Genomic DNA, 25,121 nt, shown 5'->3' with positions numbered 1-25,121 from the left:
CATTGTAATATTAAAAAATTGAAAAAGATCTTTATTTTTATTGATCGATTATTATTATATTGTAATATAATATATTTTAAAATTTTAAAATTATCATTTATTTCAATTTTAATATGATTTAATGTTAAAAATATGAGACAATATTATTTTATTAGTACATTATTAGTTAGTAGTTTATTTTTTTATTAAAATTAAGTGAAAAATAAATTCCCCGAATCTCCGCAGGGATCTCCGTTCCCCGTTCGGGACAGGGATCGGAGAGGAAAAGAATCTCCGTTTCGGATTGAGAGCGGGGACGGGGCTAGCACTCCCCAACCCGAAATGTCCCCGTGCTCATCCATAATGACTTCATTCTAGAGTTTACTATTTGGAGAGAATGAGGCAAAAGCATATATTTTGCGGATTGAATTAGTGGTTTCTCGTAAAACTATCTGGTAAATAGCTGTTTGGTGAGTTTTTATGACACATGCCAAAACCTCAACACAAAAAACTGCTTAAAGCAGCTTTTTGAACCCAAACCTCTATTTCAATCAGCTACACTAATATTAGCGGATTGAAATGACCAAACTCTAAAACACCCTAAACCTCTAATTTTAGAGTTAATTACACTTTGTAACCTTTAAATTTGCTTCAAACGCAGTTTAGTACCTGAACTTTAAAACATGGCAATATTCACTTTACACTCAACATTCATGTGCAACTTGTCACCCCTAGTCACTATTCCGTCCAAATCTGCAGTAAACTTTAACTGTTTAAGAGGTAACAGTGTGTATATTGCTCCCTCCGTCCCTCTGAGATGTATACATTTAGAATGAACACGGAGACTAAGAAAAGTGTATAAAGTAGTGTAAAGTAATGAGAAAAAGAAAGAAAATTAGATAAAGTGGTGGGACCCATGAATATATAATCGATAGATTTGAAAAGGTAGTTGGAAGTAGTGTGTGAGTGAGATTTTTATATTATAAAAGTTTACTATTTTGGGAAGGTTTTGAAATGTACAGAATTAAATAGGACATCCGAAAAAGAAAATGTATAGAAATAGGGGGACGGAGGGAGTAGTTTTTAACAGCTATTTTACCTCGGTAACTCCTCCAAATTTATGTATTATATTTTGAAATTAATTCTGAACTCCCACAATGATCTCCCACAATGATGTAAAAAAATTTAAAAATATGTATTTAGATTTAGAATCTGAAAATTTATTTATTTTAAAATAAAAATGATAGCACTGAAACAGAGAGAGCATGTGTCGTGCAGGTGCGGTGTTAGTCTGTGACCCACCACCACCAGCTGGCTGCCACAGTAGTACTGTAAATTAGTACTACAAGTATAACCAAATTGTTGTACAACTTCACAAGCTGGCCGTGATCTCTCTCTCTTTATCTCTCCCATTTTATCATTCACCTGCTTCACTCCAAGTAAGCATAATCCCATGATTAAGCTCTGTTATTTCGAATTATCTGCATTTTCTTGAAAATATTTCAGTCCTTTCTTTTTTCATTTAGTGTTGTGGGTTTTGACGTTTTGTGTTATGATTTTTGTATGTATCTGTTGGGGTTTTCATAGTTTTAAGGGTTGTTGCAGAAATTTTAGGTTTTTGGATTCATCTCACGTTTAGAGTAAGGAAAATTGACATTTTTTAGTTTTGAAAATGGCATATGTATATAGTCAGGGTTTCAGTTGCTTGCTTGCTTCTATGTAGTGCTTATCTTGTGTAGATTTCATCATCATCACATTGTTTTGCTTCTGTTAAAGTCTCTCTCTCTCTCTCTCTCTCTCTCTCTCTCTCCCCCTCCCTCCCTCCCTCCCTCCCTTCCTGTCCCTTTCTCTCTGTGTGGGTGCGTGTCTGAACTTTATATTTGTTTGAGACTCAAGATACTGATGCTTCTTGCAACATTTAGTGCTGAGAATTAGGGCTACTTTGTTATAATTACGTATGCATGTTAAATAGTTTTTCTAGTAGCAAAATTTCACAGCGAGCCTTTCAACTGCTATATGCTTCTGTATTTACAATCTTGTGTAAGATTTTGGGGTCATCACATTGTTAGACCAAAGGGTTTCTGTGTGTGTTTTTGTTGGATTTTTTGTTTGTTTGGAGCTTTTGAGCCTTACTGAAATACTGAATTTTTCCATTTGACAATTATCAGAATGTCTACTCATTCGGTGGATGTTAATCCGACCGAGTGTGTAAAAAGTGTAGACGCATCATGCAGTGTGTCTGAGATTGATGAATATGATTTCTCCAGATTTCCCGAGAGGCCAAGGAATTTAAACATGGATAGGGATAGGCAAAGATCGTTTGATGAGAGATCGCTAGTTGATTTGCCATGCTTTTCACCTCCAGTGTCATCCAGAGCAGACAACATTTCCAGAATAGACCACTTTGATAGCTTACCATTTTCTCCTGCACATAGGTCCGGCTTTGACACTCCTAGGTCATTTGGGCACGAGGGGTCTCCAATGATGGCAGAGGCTTGGGATGCATTGAGGCGTACATTGGTCTATTTCCGGGGAAAACCAGTCGGGACTATTGCGGCACTGGATAGTTCTGAAGAGAAGCTCAACTATGATCAGGTGATGTGCAAATTTTATCTCCTTTGTCAAGGCCATTCCCTTTATCTTCAACTCTTTATGTAATTGCCTCTTAGCATCATATTTGCCAAGTTCCAAGCGATCTTCTTGTTCTTTTGCATACAAACCTCTGAAATTTTGCTGTCATAGTTGCCAATGCTTCCTAATTGGTCGATAACTTGAGAATGTATATATTAATTTCGTCAACAAGATAAGCTCTATAACTACTCCTTCTTTTGCCGGTTAAAGTTGTCATGAGTTTGTTTAAGATACCATGATATGATAGTGTTTTTCATAAGCTGTACATTGAGGATGTGTAGGCCTGAATTCGTTGTATTACATATTCCCGGCTTGTATCACAACTGCATATGTTCGACTAACATTGTACTCCGTTTCAAATTAGTCCATTTTGAAAAAAAAAATTGTTTTAAATTAAGTGTCCACTTATATTTTCTATGTAATTTCTTTAAGTAAGAATACCCTTTAGTTTATATTTCCAAGATTGAATCTATTCCACATACTATTATTCACTATTTCCACAATAGACTCTACTCTATATCCTGATATTCAGTTAACCCGATAAATATGGGTACATGTAAAATTCTCTTATCCAAATTGAATTTCATAAATATGCATAAATTTTTGAAGGTGGACTACTGTTTTGGAACCGAGGGATTATATCTTAAATATGTTCAGTCCCACTTCCCCTTCAGCCCTACCCCTTGGAAATGAATGATGTGTTCCCATGTTTTAAAATTTCATCATTTGTAGTGTGCACCTTCTTAAGGTGCTCTGATATCATTGTAAACAGATAATTGGCTAACTTGTGTATTACTCTGCTATTTATATACTTGGTAGTATAAGGTCTCATGTGTTTTATTCATTTTATGTTTATAGGTGTTTGTCAGAGACTTTGTCCCAAGTGCATTAGCATTTCTAATGAATGGAGAGCCTGAGATTGTCAAAAATTTCCTTCTAAAGACTCTTCGCCTCCAGTCATGGGAGAAAAAGATTGATCGCTTCCAGCTTGCGGAGGGTGTGATGCCTGCTAGTTTTAAAGTCTTGCATGATCCGGTCAGGAATACCGAGACTCTGATGGCTGATTTTGGTGAGAGTGCAATTGGAAGAGTAGCACCTATTGATTCGGGATTTTGGTGGATCATATTACTCAGAGCATACACCAAGTCCACTGGAGACACTTCCTTGGCTGACAAGCCTGAGTGCCAGAAGGGTATGCGTTTAATACTAAGTTTATGCCTTTCAGAGGGTTTCGACACATTTCCAACCCTCCTCTGTGCAGACGGGTGCTGTATGATTGATAGGAGAATGGTGAGTTTCTAATCACTCCTATGTTTTGGCCAGTATATCACTCTGTCTATTGTTTTGAAACCAGCAACAACTAGCCCGATATTATATCAACAACTATATATTTTATTATATATTAGCTGGAAGTTTCTGATATTACTGTAGTCCTTTTGCACAGCCTCAAGTAATTATTGCCTAGTTACTTGTCAGTACAATGACAACATATGTAGCATGTTTCCACACTTGCTTTAGTCACATTATTGAGCTGCATAGACAGCCCTTAGATTCATGTATTTATGCTAACTTGTCTAGAAATCTGTGATTACATCATTATCAATAGATATATCTGGGACTTTATGTACATGGGTCATATATTGATAAGTTATTAAAGGAAGTGAATTTGGTTGCAAGTTTTACTTGAAGATGTCATGCTCCTGCCTATTTCCTGTGCAGTAACAAACTAGTAGCTCTTCCTTTAAGTTTAGGATATGCCTCTACTTGTCTTACCATTTTTTTAATATGCTTCTGCCCATAATATGGTACATCTATTTCCTATATTGTTTGAGGATTTTTTGTTTTCATCCCAATTTGCTGTTAGGTCCCAGTCCACTGCTCCAGTTTGAGATATAATGAGAAGTTAATTATATGCACACTCTTTTGTTTTATAAACTGAAAGATTACAACTGATTCTGCAATCCCTCCGACGCTGTACTAATGAATAATCTCATTATCTCACCCAATGTGGTATATTTATCTGTAGTCCAAATATTACATGATCTCCTGGCTGTTCAAAAATTACATAATATAATTGTTTACGTGATTCTATGTACGACATGCAAAGATTAAAAGCTGAACTCCATAGATGGTTTGAAGTTTCGAGTATAGTGTTTTTATTATTATATTCTTGATTATCTACCTTTACTTCTACACATTATGCCTACTGCAGGGTGTCTATGGTTATCCAATTGAAATACAGGCACTTTTCTTCATGGCCTTGAGATGTGCTCTAGTTTTACTGAAGCAAGATGCTGAGGGGAAGGAGTTTGTAGAACGAATAGTTAAGCGTCTTCATGCGCTGAGCTATCACATGAGAAGTTACTTTTGGTTGGATTTGAAGCAGCTGAATGATATCTATAGGTACAAAACAGAAGAATATTCACATACCGCAGTCAACAAGTTCAATGTGATTCCAGATTCTCTGCCAGAATGGATCTTTGACTTCATGCCAACACATGGTGGTTACTTCATTGGAAATGTTGGTCCTTCAAAAATGGATTTCCGCTGGTTTTGCTTGGGCAATTGTATTGCAATTTTAGCTTCCTTGGCAACTCCAGAACAGTCAAATGCAATTATGGACCTCATAGAATCACGCTGGGAGGAGTTGGTGGGAGAAATGCCTTTGAAGGTTTGTTATCCTGCAATTGAAAGTCACGAGTGGAGGATCGTGACAGGATGTGACCCAAAGAATACAAGATGGAGTTATCACAATGGCGGTTCGTGGCCAGGTAAATATGATTATATTTCTTGTATATTAGATATAATTGTAGTGACAGGCTTTCTGGAAGCCTTCAATTTACAGATTATTTTTACCCTGGGGTGGGAAGGGCTGCTAATTAAATCTGCTTTATGATGTTAATCCACATACATTACAGACGGTTTTGATCAGACAGTTTTGTTCTCTAAACTGCTATAGGTCTGTAACGATATAGTGTCTGACCAAGATATGTAGTCATCCCCAAATGCTCTCAAACCACAAAAATCGACCAAATAATTATGATCCCCTTTGTAGAATGATAATACAGTCTTGATTAATGATATTTGCTTAGTTGCATTTCTTTTTCTGAGCATGCCAATACGAAAGAAATGTCTTTATCGTGTTTATTTTACTTAATTTTCATGTCACTTGATTGTCGTGGCTGCAGTTCTTTTATGGCTCCTAACAGCTGCATGTATCAAGACTGGTCGCCCTCATATTGCAAAACGTGCTATTGAACTCATTGAGCTGAGGCTGGCCCGAGACAGCTGGCCGGAATATTATGATGGTAAGGTTGGTCGATATATTGGAAAACAAGCACGCAAACAACAGACCTGGTCAATTGCTGGTTACTTGGTGTCGAGGATGATGTTGGAAGATCCTTCTCATTTGGGGATGATAGCTCTGGAGGAAGACAAACAAATGAGGCCACCATTGAGAAGATCTGCTTCATGGACATTTTGATCTCATGTCTTACTCCTTGTATCATAATCTTCTCGGATTCTGTGAAAAAACAGCTCAAGGTTTGGAAGAAGAGAGTAGGATTTTGGTATTTGTAGCTTTAGATTTGGGAAGAAAGACTGGTGAAATGATGTTTTATATCTTGTCACAAAAGGATATCCTGTTAGTAAACCTGGAATAATTTTAGCGTGCATTGGTTGCTGGTGCATTATTGCAGTTTATCATTAGTTTGTTTGGCGTCCGAAATTTCTATCACCAATGCATAACTGGTCACCATCTGTTTTTATTTTGCTAAAACCTGTGGAAACTTGGATAAAACACTAAAGCGATGTCGTGTAATAGTATTTGTATTAGATTGAGAGACTGTTTATGCGTGCTGCTTATTTAATTTCCTAACTTATTTCGGAGCCGTTTGGGTGAGTTTAAAATAAGTACTTCTTACTTAAAATAAAAAAGTGGAGTATAAGTTAGAATCAAGTTAAGGCTGATTAAGTTGTTTGTGAAATAAGTAGAAGTCTTGAAACAAAAGCTAACATTCCTAGCTTCTTATAAGTACTTTTTGACTTTTTACACAAACGGTATAAAATAAGTGCTTCTAACTTATAAACCCAGAAGCCGGCTTTTAAGCCGTTGCTGTTTGACAGATACCTAAACTAGCATATGGGCGTGACAGAGGCTCCTTGTGTATTTGGTACTTTTATAAAATATAATTTCAAAAATTATTAATTTTTATCTAAATAAAAATTTAATATTTTTAAGAAAAGAAAATTTTAAAAATAAATTATGAAATTATACTTTATATATAACCTAAAATGCATATCAACCGGTGAAAAAAAATATTTAAAAAATTAGTAAGACGAAGAAAATAGTGCCATCTAGGAGAGAATCCGGTTCAGTTCGACTCGATTTTTAAACTAAAGACTCAAATTCCATTGGTGGCTGAGTATTCTAGTTGATCCTATTTTGTTTTGTTGATATTTCAAACAGGGTTAGCCATGCCCATCAACAAACACACAGCTAGAAAGAGCATCCTCGAGCATCCTCAAATCTTCAAGTTTCGCTTACTTACCCACACAGGTAGGAAGATGAGGACAACGTGTATATAGTATCGTATTTGGATTGTAATAAAATTTGAATCAGTTGTAAAACTTAAGGGAAAATAGATTTTTTTGCCACCCAACTTATTATTTGTTTAGAAACCTACCACTGAACTATAATTTTTTTCTTTTTTGTCACTAATGTTAGGTTCGGATTTTTTTTTTGTCACTAACGTTAGGTTCGGATTTGATTATTAACACTGTGTTATTCTTTTTAGAGTTAATTGCATTTGGCACCCTTTTGATTTCAGCATGTTGCACATTGCACCTAATAGTTTTGGAATCAACACTATGCAGCCCCTTACTTTTAACCCGTAGACACTTTGCACCCTTTCCGTTATCTTCTGCCGTTATCGTTAATTTTTGAAGGGGTATTTTGGGAAATTTTATTATATTTAATTAAAATCAGACCTTTATTTAAATTTCCTGACCATCTAAACGATATTTTTCGAAAATTTATTTTTCGGTAGTCTGCAATATAATAGTGATCTGTGTCTATATTTTTATATGTAGTACTCCATATGTGTCCTAAGTAGTTTATCTTAGAGGATGTGTCCTAGGTAGTTTATCTTAGAGGACGAGAGTACGGATTTTTTTACTCAGAAAGGAAATCTCAAAATTAACTTATGAAACTATATTTATAAAAAGTGGGAACCTTAAAATACGTGACAAGTAGTGGTAAATAACTATAAAGTCAAGTGATACTATATATTTGTGAAGTCTTAAAATAATTCATAAAACTAAATTTTTTAGGTTCTTAAAATGCCTGTTAAACTCTCATACTTCAAGGTAAACTAGCTAAAGGACATATAGATGACTGTATATAATGTTATAGACACATATCATATCACCATAATATTGCAGACTACCACTATGTTTTTATAATGCTTAAAAAATAACATATTGTTAATAATCAAATCAAAACATAACGTTAGTGACAAAAAAAAATCCAACGTTTTTTTAAGGAAAAAAAAACAACATTAAATTTTATACAAAAAAAATAAAATAAAATAATTTTTAAAATTTTTTGGAGTCTCAAAATGCGTGTCCAACTCTCGTCCTCCAAGGTAAACTATCTAGGACACTAAGATATAAACACATATCAGATCGCCATTATATTGCAGACTAACACCATATTTTAATAATACCAAAAAAAGTAACATAGTGTTAATAATCAAATCCGAACCTAACGTTAGTGACAAAAAAAAGGCCGAACCTAACATTAGTGACAAAAAAGAAAAAAATTATAGTTCAGTGGTAGGTTTCTAAACAAATAATAAGTTGGGTGGCAAAAAAATCTATTTTCCCAAAACTTAACTAGACTTTTGAGGATTAGTATGACTTCATGCAGATGTTATCATAATCAAGTTATAGTGTGTAATAACTTGATGGTTTATTTTAGTATCTGTTTTATGTCATAACTTGTGATCAATTCATTTATATGCAGTGGTCATATTATTATCATTTTTATTTTGCTATGCATGTTATATTATTATGAGTAAGTGTGTGACTCCAAGATCTAGACCCTTGGATGTTATTACTTGGTATCAGAGCTACAGGTTATGTTCACCAAAACAGGCTTAAGTGTCATTTTGAGTCGAGTTATAAGTAGATCACCTGAGATAAATGAGTTCGTCTAACTCATATAGAGTTCAGTCCAGATTGTTGTAAGTTATAGAGATAACCTCTAGTTTTAGGTTTTGTTGTTGTTACCATTCCGTAACAGATGTGATCATGTGTGATTCTGTGCTATTCCAGGAGACTCTAAGCTTTGGACATGGTTCTGGGGAGAGTGGTACAGCAGGGAGTCCTCTTGAGCTCCCTTTGGCTTCTGAGAGTTCATCAAGGAGTATTAGACCAGACCCAATGATGACAAATCTAGAGGAGGATCCCGAGGTTAGTGGGCTAGTAGCAAAAAGAGCTGTAAATCTTGTGGTTGGGTTGGTTCAGGAGGTTGTAGCAGATCTAGTATTAGTGAGGAGTGCTAAGAGTACAATAGAGGAAGTGAGAGAAAGAGAGGTTCCCCTTAGTCAGATGGAGCCATGGGAGGCTCGGCCACTTAGGATCATTGGGGAGGGGCGACGAGCTGTAGGTAGAGAGTCCCCTGAAGCTAGAGATAACCATGTTTCAATCTAGAGGCAGGTTAAGATAGTTTCCTCGGTGTTAGTGATTTCCTAGGACCCTAGTAGGTAGAGTTGCCAATATGGTTCTGTATCACATCCGATATGAGTCTGAAATTAATCCTAACAATTATTGGATTATAGAAAATCCAGATGGGATAAAAGACTGAACAAAAGGCCCGGGTTCATGATTTATTATCTAAATTAAATTCGTAGATGGTAAATTGAGGTTATAAAATAGCCCGCTAGACATCCATGTTTGAAAAACGTGGACTGCCCAATCTCAAGAGATCCCCTGCCTCGTCAAGTCCCGAATCTCGAATCTTAGTCTAACTAGGAGTCAATTAAATGAGTCCATGACTTAAAGATTTCTACATGGACTCTAACTCTTAGAGATGACTATTTAGCATCCTAGATAACCTTCAACAACTCTGGATAATTATCAAAAATCACGTCTATCCTATCTCAAACACATATACCTAATCCTACTAGATCTCTAACACTTAAAATCCTACTTCTAATCAATCTAACATTGAGATCTCTATATAAAGGGCTTTACACCCCAAAACTAAAACTACGTTTTTAACTTGATTCTTCACTCAGCTGAAGATACGTAGGCATCTCAACAACGACAGTAGTCATAAAGCACGAAGCTCATCCCTCCATTTTGGATCCACAACAACATTTATGCTTATCTAGAACGTGAGTACGAGTTTTTTAAGGGTCAAAATGCTGGGATCAGAGAGTCTATGGATGCCTTGGTGAAAACTACCGCGATGAGAGCAACATTGTCAAGTTCAGAGGCACAGTCCAGGGTGAGAGCCATTGAGAACATAGCTAGACAATGTCTAACGGAATTTCCTTCTACGGGTGAGTGGGATGGTGAGGCTCGTAAAGTTACGAGCTTGGTGTGTTGGATCCTGAGAGAGTTGGGCGTAGTTCACGAGCCGTGTGACGATGTTAGGTGGTGAGACATGAGGTGAAGTTTCCATGTTGAGATAGTTAGGGATACCCATATGGTACGAAGGGTATTTGTTTTCCTTTTTAGCTGTATACTTGACTTTGACCAGTGACATAGATGTTCATAGTAGATGCGATGGTTGTGAAAGCGGCAGCCATGCTAGTTGATAGGGGTGGGTAGGGATGGCAAACGGGTCGGTCGAAACGGGTTTTATAAAAACCAAACCCGAACCCAATTTTATATTATAAACCCAAACTATGTAAACCCGAACCCGAACCCGTCAGGTTTTATTCGGGTTCGGGTTAACCCGAAACCCGAAATATATAATTGCTAATTGCTGCATGATTTCAGAATTAAGAGTCAAGGCAAAAGCCTGTGCCGGGCTTGCTCGCACTATACTAACATCGGATAAATTAAGAAGTTGCTCGAGCACCTGATTTGGAGCTTAAAGGAAGAATCGACAGCGTGGTTAGTTTGGATGGCATGGAGGATGAAGTAGCTTTTAGAGAACATATAGCTATGAATATGACATGCGTAAGTAATTACCAGGATAACATTTTTGATTTGGAAGCCTCAATGCATGAACAAGCTGTGCAAGTTAACCAAGTTTTAGGTCAATGACTTGATAAATATCTATAAATAACATATATTAAAAATTATTAATATTAAAGTAGACTATGTATGTACATATTACTAATATATTAAATATTAATATCAATAATATATATATACACATACATACATATATATATATATATATATATATATATATATATGGTTTTCGGGTCGGTTTCGAGTTTGGGTTCGGTTTGAAACGAATTTCAAGTTTTCGGGTCGGGTTCGAAACAGTATGCCATAAACCCGAACCCGATCTAAAAATAGTTCGGATTTAAAACCCGAACCCGAAATATTCGGGTTCGGTAAAATCCAATTGGATGAGGACGGATCGGATATTTATCGGTTCGGTACAAATTGTCATTCTAAGGGGTGGAGAACATCTGCTGTACATATATATTATATCCTTCGTTTCGTCATTTTCCTTAATGAGTAGTGTGTTTGTATCGGTCTATCTTCAGAAAAATGCCCGCAGCTACCTTAGTAGCAGCATTTGAGAAAGCGTTGTGTCTTCAAAACGAGTTAAGAAAGCGTTGTTTAACACGCTTGTAATAAAATCTTTATAAATTTTATCATATGTTGTTCATTTTTACCTTTTATGTATTTTAGCCGATTTCATTTAGTTTTTTTTTTTTTTTTGAACAGCAAGCGAAATATATTAGCATAAATAAGCCTCCAATTGTAGTAGGAGGAAGGACAACAGAACAGACCCAAAAGCAGTACAGACCAGCAACACAAAGGACCTAGATTCTAAGCAGGATTATATAATAATTATGTAGCAGGTGTCATTGTTTTAGCAAATTTTTTATGCAAACTCTTAACTAAAAAAAATATTTACACCGCAAAACTTTTAATACTTAATGCTAAATTTGCAATATATTTTAAAAGTCATGATTGCTAATTATTAAAAATTGCTTGTTTCTTCACTAGATTCCTGGCTCCCAAGCGAAAGAATACTACAGAAACAAGAGGAGATATATTTCATTTAAAAATATATGTCAAAAGTCAAAACGTTAAATAAGAAAAAGCAGCGAAAGCAATATATATTTGAGTCTATATATTAACAAAATTATTTTTGTTTTAAAATATAATTTTTCAATACGTAAAACGGATAAAATAGTAGTATATTATCATTTGACAAAAAATACAAATAAAAATATCGCCAGACTTAAGCACCTTTTGACGAACTTAAAATAAGTACTTCTTATTTAAAGTAAAGAAGTGAAGTAGAAGTTAGAACTTATAATGAATTAGAGTATTTGAGAAAGAAGTAGAAGTCATGAAACAAAAACTAGTATTCTCAATTTTTTATAAATACTTCTTAACTTTTACACAAATGTTACGAACAAGAGTCTCTGACTTAAACCTAGATGTCGGGTTTCCAAATACCCCCTTAATTTTTGAGGCTAATATATTGCACCTACAATTAGAATCCACAATTTTGAATCGACAACGTAGTACATTGATGCACTTGTACACCGATGGTTAATAGTCCCTTGACAAGCTCTTGTAAACATGAAACAAGACAAGTTAATGACTCCGCCTCTCTCTCCTACGAGACTCGAAAACATAAACATTGGCACTACTCCCCTTTACCCAGTGATTGACAAACTTTGACTCCTCGTTTCACTCACTAGTCAGCTGCCCTGTCTCCCTCTCCCCAAAAAATCTCTGCTGCATTTTGCAGCAACTTTATTTTCAGCAGAGAAGGAATCAAATGCCTTTGTACTCTAAACTTGTTACTCCACCTTTTCACAAAAAAAATTTGAGGCTGGCTATCCTATTCCTTTCCTGTGACAAAGGTCTTAAACGTCTTCTAAGTAATCTGGCATCGTTTTTCTATGATGTCCTCGCGAGCATAATGCTAAGTACTGTTGTAAAATTTATATATTTGGACTCATTTTGACTGATTTTTTATTTTTTAATAATGGTGGACCTCCTCATATACAATAATCATACCAAATTACCAATCAAAATAATCCAAACATATAAAATTTACTTCTTCCGTTCCTTTTTACATGTCTATTTATTTTTCGAGGAGTCAAGTTAATCTTTGTTTGACTAAACATTACAAATTTTTATTCATTATTTTTAAAATCTTAAAATTGCATATTAAAATAGACTAAATATAATTTCTAATGATATAATCTTTATTATTTTACTCAATTATATGATACATGTAAATTCCAGTCAAAATATAATCAAATTGACTCGTCAAAAGTCAAATGGATATATAAAAGGGGACGAAGGGAGCAGTGTTTAGCACGTGCCCAAGGACGGAGCCGGACTTTTGAAATAGTGGGGGCACAATATAACAAAAAGAGAAAGAAAAGAAGAGGGGCAACAAATTTGCTAAATGAATCAAATCTTTAAATCCTGAAGTAACATAGAACACCTAAACCATGAGGGTAAAAAAACTATTTACTGAGAATTATTATAAAAATTTATATCCATTATGAAGGTCAGCGGGGGCAAGTACCCCTATGCCGCCATGCTAAATATGTCCTTGCACGTGTTCATGGGCACACAACAAACTCGTGTCGCATATACCTTATTAATAAGTGAAATTATTATTATTTTTGTTTGTATATATTAATTGATAGTTGTAATTTATTGTATGGAAAAATTATGATAACAATGTAATGGGGTTTTTCATATATACCCATACTTAAATTTTATTTATTTTTTGCAAAAATACTACCAATTTTTCAAACAAATTGTAAAAATACTATATTCCAAGAAAAAAAAAGCAAAAATACGGTATTTGCATTTGCAACCATATCTGCAACTCCTAGCAACTCTACGTGTAACTATAAATGCAACTTTAGAAAAATTTGTTAAAAATTATATTTTTTTTTTGACGAAGTTAAAAATTATATTTGGTTGCATAGTGAGTTGCAAATGATTGAGAAACAATCGCCTCTTCGAGGCCAACACTGATACCACAAAGGCAATCAAAACAGCAACCAAAAGAAAATCTGAAATCAAACAAAAAACCAAAACATTATATGTATCTATCGACTCTACCTGTTATGACTGCCATTTTCTTCTCCTTTCTCTGAACTTTTTTTGTTTTCCCGACCCCATCGTTATTCTTGCCCCGCCTCTTCATCACCAACATGTCATCTCTCAATTATGCATAATCCACTATGTTTGGACCATTGTTTCGCAATCAAATCACTGTCACGATGATTACAATCACAACGGCGATGTCGACGTTGTCAAATTTGGATAGATCTGACTCGATAAAAATTTGTGTATCTTCAAAAATCAACCCTGAATTGCTATGACGACCACCGACATAATTTGTATTGCCTTTGTCACCTCCAAAAAAAAAGATGGAGTGAAAGTGGAAAGGGAATTCTGTTAATATTTAAAGCAAATGCAAGTTTCGTATACAATTTTAACAAACAATTACCGTATTTTTGCAAGTGTTTCTATTAGTTTAATAAAGCAACCGTATGTTTGCAATAAAAACATAAGAACCGTATACCTGCAATTAATATGTCAAAGATGGATAAAGTAAAATTAAATTCTATTTCTTTAACAAATTTAAAATTATTAAATTTTTTTAATTTCTCACATTCTAATTTATAAATCATGAGTGGAGTAGTAGTTATTAGAAACTCAGCGTAAAAAAATTTGTCCTACATTCGTTTATGCCTATCTCTACCTGTTATGACTGTCATTTTCTTCTCCTTTCTCTGAACTTTTTTGTTTTCCCGACCCCATCGTTATTCTTGCCCCGCCTCATCATCACCATCATGTCATCTCTCAATTATGCATAATCCACTATGTTTAGATCATTGTTTCGCAATCAAATCACTGTCACGATGATTACAACCACAACGGCGATGTCGACGTTGTCAAATTTGGATAGATCTGACTCGATAAAAATTTGTGTATCTTCAAAAATCAACCCTGAATTGCTATGACGACCACCGACATAATTTGTATTGCCTTTGTCACCTCCAAAAAAAAGGGGGTTTTATATCAAACTGGTCACCCATTACGTCAAAATGTCTCACTTTACCCACTCATCTCATCGGAGACTCGTTTGAGCCACTGTAAACAAAATATATATCATTTTACCCACAATACTATTCATACATTTTTATTTAATCATTTATCAAAAATTAACCATTTGCTTTTTTGCTACAAAACCACCTCGAATACCTTCATAATTGTCTCTAGTATTTATCAAAATAATTTGAAAATTAATAAAGCAACATAGCTATTTATTAAAAAAAAATATTTAGAAATAAATATATATATTTATGTGATCACCCTAAGTATGTTGCCTTAAAAATTTCTAAATTATTTTAATAAATAATAGAGACAATTATGAAGGTACTCAAGGTGGTTTTGTAGTAAAAAAACAAACGGTTGATTTTTTATAAATGATTAAGTAAATAGGTATAAATAGGGATGTGAGTAAAATGATATATATTTGGTTTATAGTGGCTTAAACGAGTCCCCGATGAGATGGGTGGGTAAAGTGAGACATTTTGACGTAATGGGTGGCCAGTATGATATATAACCCCAAAAAAAAAAGATGGAGTGAAAGTGGAAAGGGACTTCTGTTAATATTTAAAGCAAATGCAAGTTTCGTATACAATTTTAACAAACAATTACCGTATTTTTGCAAGTACGTGTTTCTATTAGTTTAATAAAGCAACCGTATATTTGCAATAAAAACATAAGAACCGTATACCTGCAATTAATATGTCAAAGATGGATAAAGTAAAGTTAAATTCTAATTCTTTAACAAATTTAAAATTATTAAATTTTTTTAATTTCTCACATTCTAATTTATAAATCATGAGTGGAGTAGTAGTTATTAGAAACTCAGCGTAAAAAAATTTGTCCTACATTCGTTTATGCCTAATGGGGCACATTCGTCGATGCCTCATGCCTCTTTCCACAATTATATTTACATACAGAATGCTTTCTACAATATTATAATTGGACAATGCTTTCCCTGCAAATAAATTAATTTATAAATATATATTAGGACATTATTATTAATATGATTCGAATGAATAAAATATTGCCATTACGTTTTAGAGAAAAGAATTAGAAATAACTTTTAAATACCTCGCATTTTTTAAAAAAATTTATGTAATGCCAAATTTAAAAAGATTCATATTAGAAAAATGGGCAATAGGTATTTTAAATATAAAATAAAATTATAATATGGAAGTTTTCTATATCTTATTCGAAAATGTAATATTCCGTCTAATTTTAAAATTCAAAGACACATACACTAGAAATGTTTTTAATATTTGTTGTAATCTTAAGATTTTATAGTTTGATCCATATTTCGGTCTCAATCTAAAACTAAATTCACACACACACCATACGTGTCATCATGTTCCACATGAAATTATTAGGCGCAGAATTTTTAGAACATCTCCAGTGGTGCTCTTAAATCCGTCCTTAAAAAATAATATAATATGTGGCTCCTAGTAAATTAATACATTGAATATCGTGACAACTTCAACCCTACTCTAGACACTTGCTTCTTATTCATATTTGAGAGAATTTGAGAAAAGTGAATAGAAATAGAAGAAAGTGATTATTTTATTTTATGAAAAGTAGTTAAGAACACCTAAATACTAATACATATAAAAAGAAGAATTAAAATACTATTTTACAATTGAAGACGCAATCACGTTCATCTATCTTTTTCTTCTTAACACCACATCATTTAGCATTTTAAATTCTAAACACTATTCTATTTGGCGCTTCACACTAAACATCATATCGTGTTATGTTTTTCAATAAGACTCATATACTAGTGTTGGAGAATATGAACTACAAGTTTTTTAACGTGTGTTGGCCGAATCTCTTATTTTTTTTCTAATAAGGTTTCATATACTAGTGTATAGAAGAAGATGAACCAAAATATTATTTTACAATTGAAGCAATCAAGTTCATCTATCTTTCTCTTATTAACACCACATCGTTTAGCATTTTAAGTTTTATACACTAATTTATTAAACGCTTCACACTAGAATATCATATCGTGCTATATTTTGAAAAGAATTTCAAAACTAAACGCGATATGATGTAGTAGCATTCTTTTTCAAAAAACAAATATTGAATAATTCGATATTAATAACTAACACATCAGATTATTTCTTGTAATAATTATTTTAGAGCATCTTCAATAAACTTTTAAATGAGCTCTTAAATTAAAATTTGAGGAGGGAGAAAGAATTTGTTACTCCGAGAGACTCTTAGTAGCTCTTCAAATCGCCAAGAGTTTCTTATTTCTTTTTCCTCTCTCCTCAAAGTTAAGAGCAACTACATAGCTCTTAACTTATTTTTTACAATAAAGTATTCATTCCTCCAATTGCATTTGAATTTTTGTCATATACAAAGTCCAAACAAAAATAAAATATAAACTTAAGAGCAAGTATAAAAAATATTGTTGGACTTGAGACTCTTAAAATTGTATTAAATTACTAAAAGTCTAATATTTTATACGGTTTTTCTATGGTGTGCCCATGGGCACATGCTAAGCGCGGAAAATTTTGTGTTTTGATCATTTTGATTGGCTCCTATCTCATGATAATGGTGGACCCCGCTGCAAATACACCAATCACACCAATCAAAATCTCCCAAATACAAAAATTTCCGTGTTTAGCATGTGCCCATGGGCACACATTAGCCAAACCGTATTTTATATGGGATTTTCTATGGTGTGCCCAAGGGCACACAATAGTCCCTAACTCCAATAAAAATAGTTCCTTTTGATTGATGGATGAATAATAAATGGGAATGACCCCCTGCATTCACATCAACTCCACCAATCAGAATAGGCCATTTTTATAGAATTTAGTGATTATTGTGTGCCCTTGGGCACACATTAAAAAGACGGATTTTATATTATAATATAAGAGTTAACTAAGAGAACGTTGGAAATGCTTTTAGACATTGTTTATGAAAAAGGCTAGAAACAAATATGGCTTTTGACCTCACCCTGAACAAACCCTAAATAAATTCGAAGCAGCAGGAGTGTAAGGGGTATGATTTTATTAAAATGAAACATACCCTCTGTCTGATTCATTATTCATGATGTTTGACTTTTTACACGTAATTTTAGGTGCTTTGATTGTATAGTAAATATTAATATTTTTGTAATTTTTTTTTTAAATAAAAATATAACATCAATATTTTTATTCAGAAAAATAAAATTTTAAAAATATTAATTTTTAGCATGTAGTAAATACGTGTAAACAATGAAACGCCCTGAGGGAGTAATTTTAATATTACAACAGTTGGTAACAAATTGGCAAACACAAGGTTGGTTTACACTTTTCACTCTCTTCCTCCTCGAGCCCCTACTATTTTGGCTTTGACACCCCACTCCCCCCTACTCTCCTCTGTCTCTCTCTACACTAGTATCTATCACTGTGTATGTGTCAGCTTATTTCACTAGCTATATTTCATTCATTATGCACATTTCTCATAATCTCTCTCTCTCTAGATAATCTATTCCTTCTTGATTGCAGATTTTTAACATGAACAAGATTAATTACTCCTAAAAAACAATAAAATAATTCTCTCTCTCTCGTTCTCTCTCTCTCACCCCAGACCCAGGTTCACTCTCTCTAGTTTTGGATGAAACGGGTTGTGGTTGTGGAGTTTCTGTGTTAGGGCTTTAGCAAAACCCCAGTTGAGTTTACCCTAAAACAAGAAAAGGGTTGAAAAAGCAGACACAAACAGGCACCATTTTGTTGTGTGAGATGGGGTGTGTAGCCTCAAAGCTAGAGGAAGAAGAAGAACAAGTGGTTTCAATATGCAGAGAAAGAAAGAGACAGCTAAAGCTAGCTGTGGACACAAGATATGGTCTTGCAGATGCACATTTTAGGTACTGTCAAGCTCTGTTTGGAGTTTCAGCTGCAATAAATCTGTTTGTTGCTACACATTCCTCACCCTCTTCATCATTTCTCATCACTTTTCCCCCACCATCTCAACAAGATGAAGATGAAAGTGAAAATGTGGTGGTTTCAAACCCTTTGTTCATTCAACACTCAGAACCATCTCCACAGCCTGCTCAAACACCTCTACATTGTGAGTCCTCTGCAACTTCATCTTCAGAGGAGAGAGTGGAGCAAGCCCAACAACAAGCTTGTATGTACCAGAAAGTTGAGAGGGAAGAGCAGCCTTTTGTGTACCAAAAGCAACAAGACACTTCTTCTTCTTGTGGGTATTTTTATATGGACATGCCTGATTTTGGGTGGGATTATTTTGACCCTTTTGCAGGGATGAGACCAGGGGTTATTAGTGGTTATGGTAGGAACTCTGAGGATGATTTGAGGGTGGTTAGGGAAGAGGAAGGAATTCCAGACCTAGAAGAAGAAGAAGAAGAAGAAGTAGAACAAGAGACTGTTAGAATGGAGGGAAAAAGCAATGTGGTGGTGACTGATAATGAAAAGAAAGTTCAAGTTGAGGAGACTGTAGAACCAGTGGATCTTGATTCTAACATCACCCACCCAGGAAATGAGCAAAAGGATTTAACAGTGGTTCATTCACCTGTAAGGGGAAGGGAGTTGTTGGAAGCTTTGAAGGATATCGAAGATCATTTCCTTAGGGCATATGAATCTGGCAAGGAGGTTTCGAAGATGCTTGAGGCAAATAGAGTCCACTTGCAATCTAATTTCGAGGAAATTAAAGGTGCCTTTTTTATTTCCTCTTCATACTTGTATTTATATGTTACCTGACCAGTTTTTAAAGTTATTCTGCAATAATTGTGAACATCTTCACCAAAGCAATTAGGATATACTCCTATTAACACTTTATGGTTCACAGATCTGAGAATTTGCAAGTTATGACCCTCTTTTACATTCTATATATCATACTTACCTTCGTATGACATGCTTATTTTAGTGGTGATGTGGTTATATGGATGGTGTCCAATTATGCCCACAGCATGTTTAAACTTTTGTTTGAGCATTTTTTATTTAATCCACCTTGTTATAGTGGGCCTCTATTTTCATTTTTTTCTAATAAGAAGAGTTTTTTTGGTCAATTTGGGTTGATCTCAGAAAGTTTTTGCTTTTGCTGTTTTCACTTTGTAACCCTCCCTTCCTAGCTCACCAGTGTGACCTCTGTGAATATAATTTGGACTTTAGTTTGTCAATACAGCTCTGGCTTTGACAGGTGTAAACTGCATTATTGAATCTGAGACCCCCCCTCCCTCCCTTTAAAACTAAGCTGGTTTAAAGGCACAGATGGCCTTAAAACCTTCTAGTACTTAGCAATTTCAGCTGCAGTGATGTTCTTATCCTGTAACTTTTTCCTGTTCCCTCTTCATAATTTTTTGGACTAATTTAGTAACTTAATTGGAATTTTTTGTGTATATTTTTTGGTCAGAATTGTTTGTTTGTGTTTTCTTGTTTGTCATTTGTTGCACATAAGCTGTGCCCCCATCTATTTTTCATTTTTACTTGATGGTCTACCTATTGCCTCGCTGATTTATCTTTCTTGTTCCGCATTCTTCAGTTTCTGTATTTAGAAACACAATTCTAATTTTTATCTTTTCCCTTGGTGTCAATTTTAATGTTTGTTTATGCAGAGAAGTCAGCTAAACTCATCCAAGATATCACGTTGCGTTCCAGTTCATCTCGCTCATCATCCTGCAAGAGTCTTGCAGTATCAAATTCTAAAAACTCTTCACCATGGACTGAATTTAAGAATGATCTATTTGATGACTATGGCGGAATGGACTCTGGAAGTCATTCATTGACCCTGGGTAGGCTATATGCTTGGGAGAAAAAGCTCTATGAAGAGGTTAAGGTAAACCATTGCTATAACTGTGTCAGCTGCTCTAGTTATAAATTTGATATTTAATATGCTTTTCTGCATTATATTTTCAAGGATTCTGAACCAAGTGTTGTGGACTTGCTTATAGGAAGCTGAAAACTGCACAAAATTTGAGCACTGTTCACTGTGCACTCCTATCTCTACTGTATCCCTATATACAAATAAATTGCTATATTAGTTCTTTAGGGTGGAAATCTCACTCCAAAAACTAATAGGCAGGTAAATGGTCTCCATTAATCTATGTCATGTATTCCGTAAGATTACATATTTATGTTCTAAACAATTTATAGTAAAGGAGAAGGCCAAATGTAACTAGATTTCAGTTACAGTGATCATATTTCAAGCTGAAAGAGTGACAGATTATCCACCTACTTTTGTTTCCTGCTTTTGCAACTCACTAGAGATAAGAAGGCGAAAGCAAGAACCCTCTATGAGTATGAAAATCAATCTTTATTAAGGATTGCTTCTGGACGCGTGAAAGATTGATTTTTCTTTGCACTGTAAAAAATGTTTTGGTCATGCCAGCAGTATGCCCTAAAAGCTTCTTTCATACTTTATCATGCTTCTACTTTTTGTAATTATACAGTTTAATTTCTATTAGGATGGAGATAGCATACGGAAAATATATGAGAAGAAATGTAACCAACTAAGAGATCAAGATGCAAGAGGAGAGGAAGGACAAACAGTGGACAAGACTAGGGCTGCAGTCAAGGATTTATATAGCAGAATACTGGTTGCAATTCGAAGTGCTGAATCAATCTCCTCAAGAATTGAAAAACTAAGAGATGAAGAACTGCAACCTCAGATCATTGAATTGCTACAAGGGTTAGTTGTTAACTCCTACACACTACTGGGGTTAAATGAATGTTTTAGGAGTACTACTTTACTTTTGTTATTTTACCTTTGTGCAGTATGATGAATACATGGAAGACTATGATGGAATGCCACGAAATCCAGACTAAAATTATGTTTGAAGTTAAGACATTTACCTGCCCTTCTTACGGAAAATTTAGCAACAACAGTCATCTACTTGCTACTCTTCAGCTCAGGGCAGAGCTTCAGAACTGGCATACATGCTTTAAAGAGTACATGTTGGCACAGAAGGCATACATCGAAGCTCTTCATGGCTGGCTGTCTAAGTTTGTGGTTCCTGAAGTTGAATTTTACTCAAAGAGAAGAGGTTCTGCCCCGCCAAATGGATCTAATGGGCCCCAGTTGCTTCTAATTTGCCAAGATTGGTTAAATCTTTTACAGAAATTACCTGATAAAATGGTGGGTTATGCCATTAAAAGCTTTGCAAAGGATGTCAAGGCATTGTTGAATCAGCAAGAAGAGGAGCAGCAGCAGAAGAGGAAAGTTGACAGTTTATCAAAGGTGCTTGACAAAAAGATTATAACACTTCAGAAAACAGAGAACAAGATTTATAGACCCAACCATTTTGAGCACAATTCAGAGTTAGACACTGATTCTCAGTTCGAGTATTTGAGAGATAGGAAGGATTTGTTAGATGATTTTAGAGCCAAGGTTGAGATAGAGAAGGAAAAGCACCAGAACAGCATGCAAGAAACACAAAGGACCACGTTAAATGGTTTTCAGACAGGATTCTGTAGAGTCTTTGAGTCCTTGACAGATTTTTCCAGGGCCTCTTTGAAGATGTATCAGGACCTTATCAGTTACAAAGAAGGAGCTCATAAAGTTGAAAACCCTACATGTATAGAAACGTCGCACGTTGGAGATGGCATTAGATGACATAGAACTAGTACAAATGTTTCTTGATTTCCGGCTTTGCACGTTGGAGAAGGTATTAGATGACATAGAGCTAGTACAAATGTTTCTTGATTTCCGGCTTTAAACGAATCGGGAGTAGTTGTATATTTGATTGTGCTGAAGCAGCTCGCTGAGGCATTTTCATATTTATTTGTAGTTTGTGTTTTAGTAGTCACTATCACATTTTAGTCAGAGCAGAAATGACCAAGTTGCCTAAATTTTGTTAAGAATATTTCCAAGCTTACCTCATATCCCATGCATCTTTGTAGGCGAAATCTCATTCAGTTGTATAAAGATGGAGTTGAGGGGTGGGCATAGGGCAACTGTGTGTAATTTAGTTATTGCAGAAAATGATATATTTGTTTATCCTATAATTCTCCTCCATATATCTAGTAGTACTTGTTGTCCAAATGTTCATAAAATGATTACAATTGTGTAAGCTTTGTCACTAAAACATATTTACTGTTTCATCTCTAAAAATGATTTTGCATTTAAAAGTTATTTGAAATCTGTAGTTTATTTCTCTTAGCTTCAATTCCACACAAGTGTAGAACAAAGCAAAAGAGAAGCTTGAAGATGAATTTACAGTTAAAAGGTTCATAGTTCACCAAAGTTTGCTATTATATTTACCAAATCAAACTAAAGTGAGAAACTTTGACCTCTTAAGGTCCATTTTTTCCTCACAGATAGTGGCTCCTCGATGATACAGGTACAAAACATGTACATTATATTGCCAAACAATAATTACAACTTCATTTCAGGTTGATGCTTCAGCTGGCATTCAATATGATAAAGATTTCATTGTATGCTCCTTGAATCTTCTATCCGGAATGACAGAAGGTCTTGAAAGTGGGATTGAGAGTTTGGTAATACCCTTTCTCCATATGTTTCCATTACAAGTCTTATTTGCTTAAGTGTCGAGAATATCCCTGTATTCTGACGTGCTCTATGCATTTCTCATCATCTGTTTCTTATCATCTGTTTCTTAAGGATTGTATCTTATCATCTGTTTCAAAAGTTCGTTTATATGGAGTTTGTTGTTTAGTCAGAACATAAGAAATCATGTTCCACAATTTTAGGACATTGTTCTAAAAAACTTATTGTTTGTAATGCCGGTAAAGTTTATGCTGTAACACTGACTATAAAATGATGATCATATAGTCTTTTTCTGAGAGGTTTGTATATTATTCTCCAGGTTTCAAATAGTTATCTGAGGGATCTGCTTCTGCAATGTTGCATTGACGATACTCCTGACTGTCAAAAAACCAGTTACTCTAAAACCTCAAGGTGTTAGAGAATGGCCCTTTCCAGGATCTTATATTCTAAGATTCCCCCTCACTCGAGAGCCCATTTATGGGCGCTCATCTTTGGAGCATTAATTTGCCATTCGTGCCACTATAAATTGTGAGAATATTGGGGGTGGCAGGGATCGAACCTGAGTCCTCTGCCAACCTGGCTCTGATACCATGTCAAGGAACCAGTTACTCTAAAACCTCAAGGTGTTAGAGAATGGCCCTTTCCAGGATCTTATATTCTAAGAAACATCCGGCAAAGTGCCTTTGCACTTGTTCGAGACCTTGCAAGAGTAAGTTACAAGTGAAGTACCTTACTACTTTCATTAAACTTTATTTGAATCATTCAGTTTTAATCCTTTGGATCATTGTGACTGGCTTACAATTATCACAAGTTCTATTTTCCTTGCAGAGCACTATGAAACTTAAAGAAAATGTTCCAGTGGCCAACAATGCTTGCTGGGTGATTGAACTAGCAATCAAGGTTATTCCACTCCTAAGCTTTGAATGCTTAATTCAATTGCTACATATTAAACTTGGTGCGTAATTTTCATCTAAATGCCTCATTAATATGCTAAATGCATTGCTCAGGCCTCAGAGCATGGTTTACTGTTTGAGTTCAAATCATGCGCATCGAGAATCAGGTAGATGTATATGATAATCCAGTCTTCTTGACTTCAAAATAAGCCGTGAGCCGTTTTTTTCCAACCACTGTTTATACTAAACCACACCTGGGTTGATTATTTCCGGACCATCATGCGTTATAAGATTGAGGACATCAGGTATACAAGATATTACTAGGCCATTGCATAACTGAAATGTTACATTATATTTTGCAGCGAACAGGTTAATTATCCGGCTTTAAAGGAAATATACAGGGCCAAATTGCCGGTTCTTGGGTGGTTTGAACAGTACTGTAGTCGTTCTCTAGTCTGTAATGTGCGATAGTGAAATGCCGTTGGTTTGTGATGATACTTATTTTTAGGGGGTCCAGGTCCTTGGCAGCCGTATGCCAAGGATCGGTTATACAACTCCCAGTTTCCTTGCCATTGGATGCATATCTAGCGGCTAGGACGTACTATATTTTTAGTATGTCCAGCGCTTTTTTAGCGCTGGACATACTAAAATTTTAATATGATCTTGGCCGCTGGATATGCATCCAACGATCCAAAAATCGTGAGTTGTTTAACTCGTCCACAGCAATCGATTGCTGTGGATCAACTCCCATTTTTAGGTTACCTTTATCTAACGTCTTTGCAATCCCTTCCTAATTCTTATTTTGTATTATACCATCAGCTACTCGAAGCTTTATGGTATATATTGGCGAAAAATTAATTTACTTAT

At 34.9% G+C, this 25,121-nt stretch overlaps 2 protein-coding genes across 3 annotated transcripts; both read left to right on the top strand.

Annotated features, from left to right (window-relative positions):
• Positions 1–1,326: 1,326 nt before the first annotated feature.
• LOC108224631 (probable alkaline/neutral invertase B) lies at positions 1,327–6,284 on the top strand. Of its 2 annotated transcripts, none has more exons than XM_017399308.2 (5): positions 1,327–1,418; positions 2,247–2,574; positions 3,469–3,900; positions 4,823–5,381; positions 5,799–6,284. In XM_017399308.2, the coding sequence occupies exons 2-5, from the start codon at positions 2,275–2,277 to the stop codon at positions 6,092–6,094; spliced, it is 1,587 nt and encodes a 528-aa protein (XP_017254797.1). In that variant the 5' UTR covers positions 1,327–1,418; positions 2,247–2,274; the 3' UTR covers positions 6,095–6,284. The 2 variants fall into 2 exon arrangements, with proteins under 2 accessions (XP_017254797.1, XP_017254796.1); XM_017399307.2 differs by having other exon boundaries at positions 1,334–1,418; positions 2,148–2,574.
• An 11,938-nt stretch (positions 6,285–18,222) lies between these two features.
• LOC108224904 (protein ALTERED PHOSPHATE STARVATION RESPONSE 1) lies at positions 18,223–22,859 on the top strand. The gene is made up of 4 exons (XM_017399664.2): positions 18,223–19,569; positions 20,471–20,691; positions 21,320–21,543; positions 21,630–22,859. Exons 1-4 carry the CDS (start codon positions 18,639–18,641, stop codon positions 22,465–22,467), a joined length of 2,214 nt encoding a protein of 737 aa, XP_017255153.1. The 5' UTR covers positions 18,223–18,638; the 3' UTR covers positions 22,468–22,859.
• The last annotated feature ends 2,262 nt before the right edge of the window (positions 22,860–25,121 follow it).

Source organism: Daucus carota, chromosome 6 (genome assembly GCF_001625215.2).
Source record: "Daucus carota subsp. sativus chromosome 6, DH1 v3.0, whole genome shotgun sequence".
NCBI classification, from domain to species: domain Eukaryota; kingdom Viridiplantae; phylum Streptophyta; class Magnoliopsida; order Apiales; family Apiaceae; genus Daucus; species Daucus carota.
The sequence above is the reverse complement of the archived record's forward strand: the minus strand, read 5'-3'. Positions and strand labels throughout refer to the sequence as shown.

Excerpts from the sequence above, each read along its gene's own strand:
- LOC108224631 (XM_017399307.2), top strand. The coding sequence starts at position 2,149 with ATGTCTACTCATTCGGTGGATGTTAATCCGACCGAGTGTGTAAAAAGT. Across the intron at positions 3,901-4,822 it reads GTATGATTGATAGGAGAATG|GGTGTCTATGGTTATCCAAT; the intron begins GTGAGTTTCTAA and ends TGCCTACTGCAG. Across the intron at positions 5,382-5,798 it reads CAATGGCGGTTCGTGGCCAG|TTCTTTTATGGCTCCTAACA; the intron begins GTAAATATGATT and ends TCGTGGCTGCAG.
- LOC108224904 (XM_017399664.2), top strand. The coding sequence starts at position 18,639 with ATGGGGTGTGTAGCCTCAAAGCTAGAGGAAGAAGAAGAACAAGTGGTT. Across the intron at positions 19,570-20,470 it reads TAATTTCGAGGAAATTAAAG|AGAAGTCAGCTAAACTCATC; the intron begins GTGCCTTTTTTA and ends TTGTTTATGCAG. Across the intron at positions 21,544-21,629 it reads ATCATTGAATTGCTACAAGG|TATGATGAATACATGGAAGA; the intron begins GTTAGTTGTTAA and ends ACCTTTGTGCAG.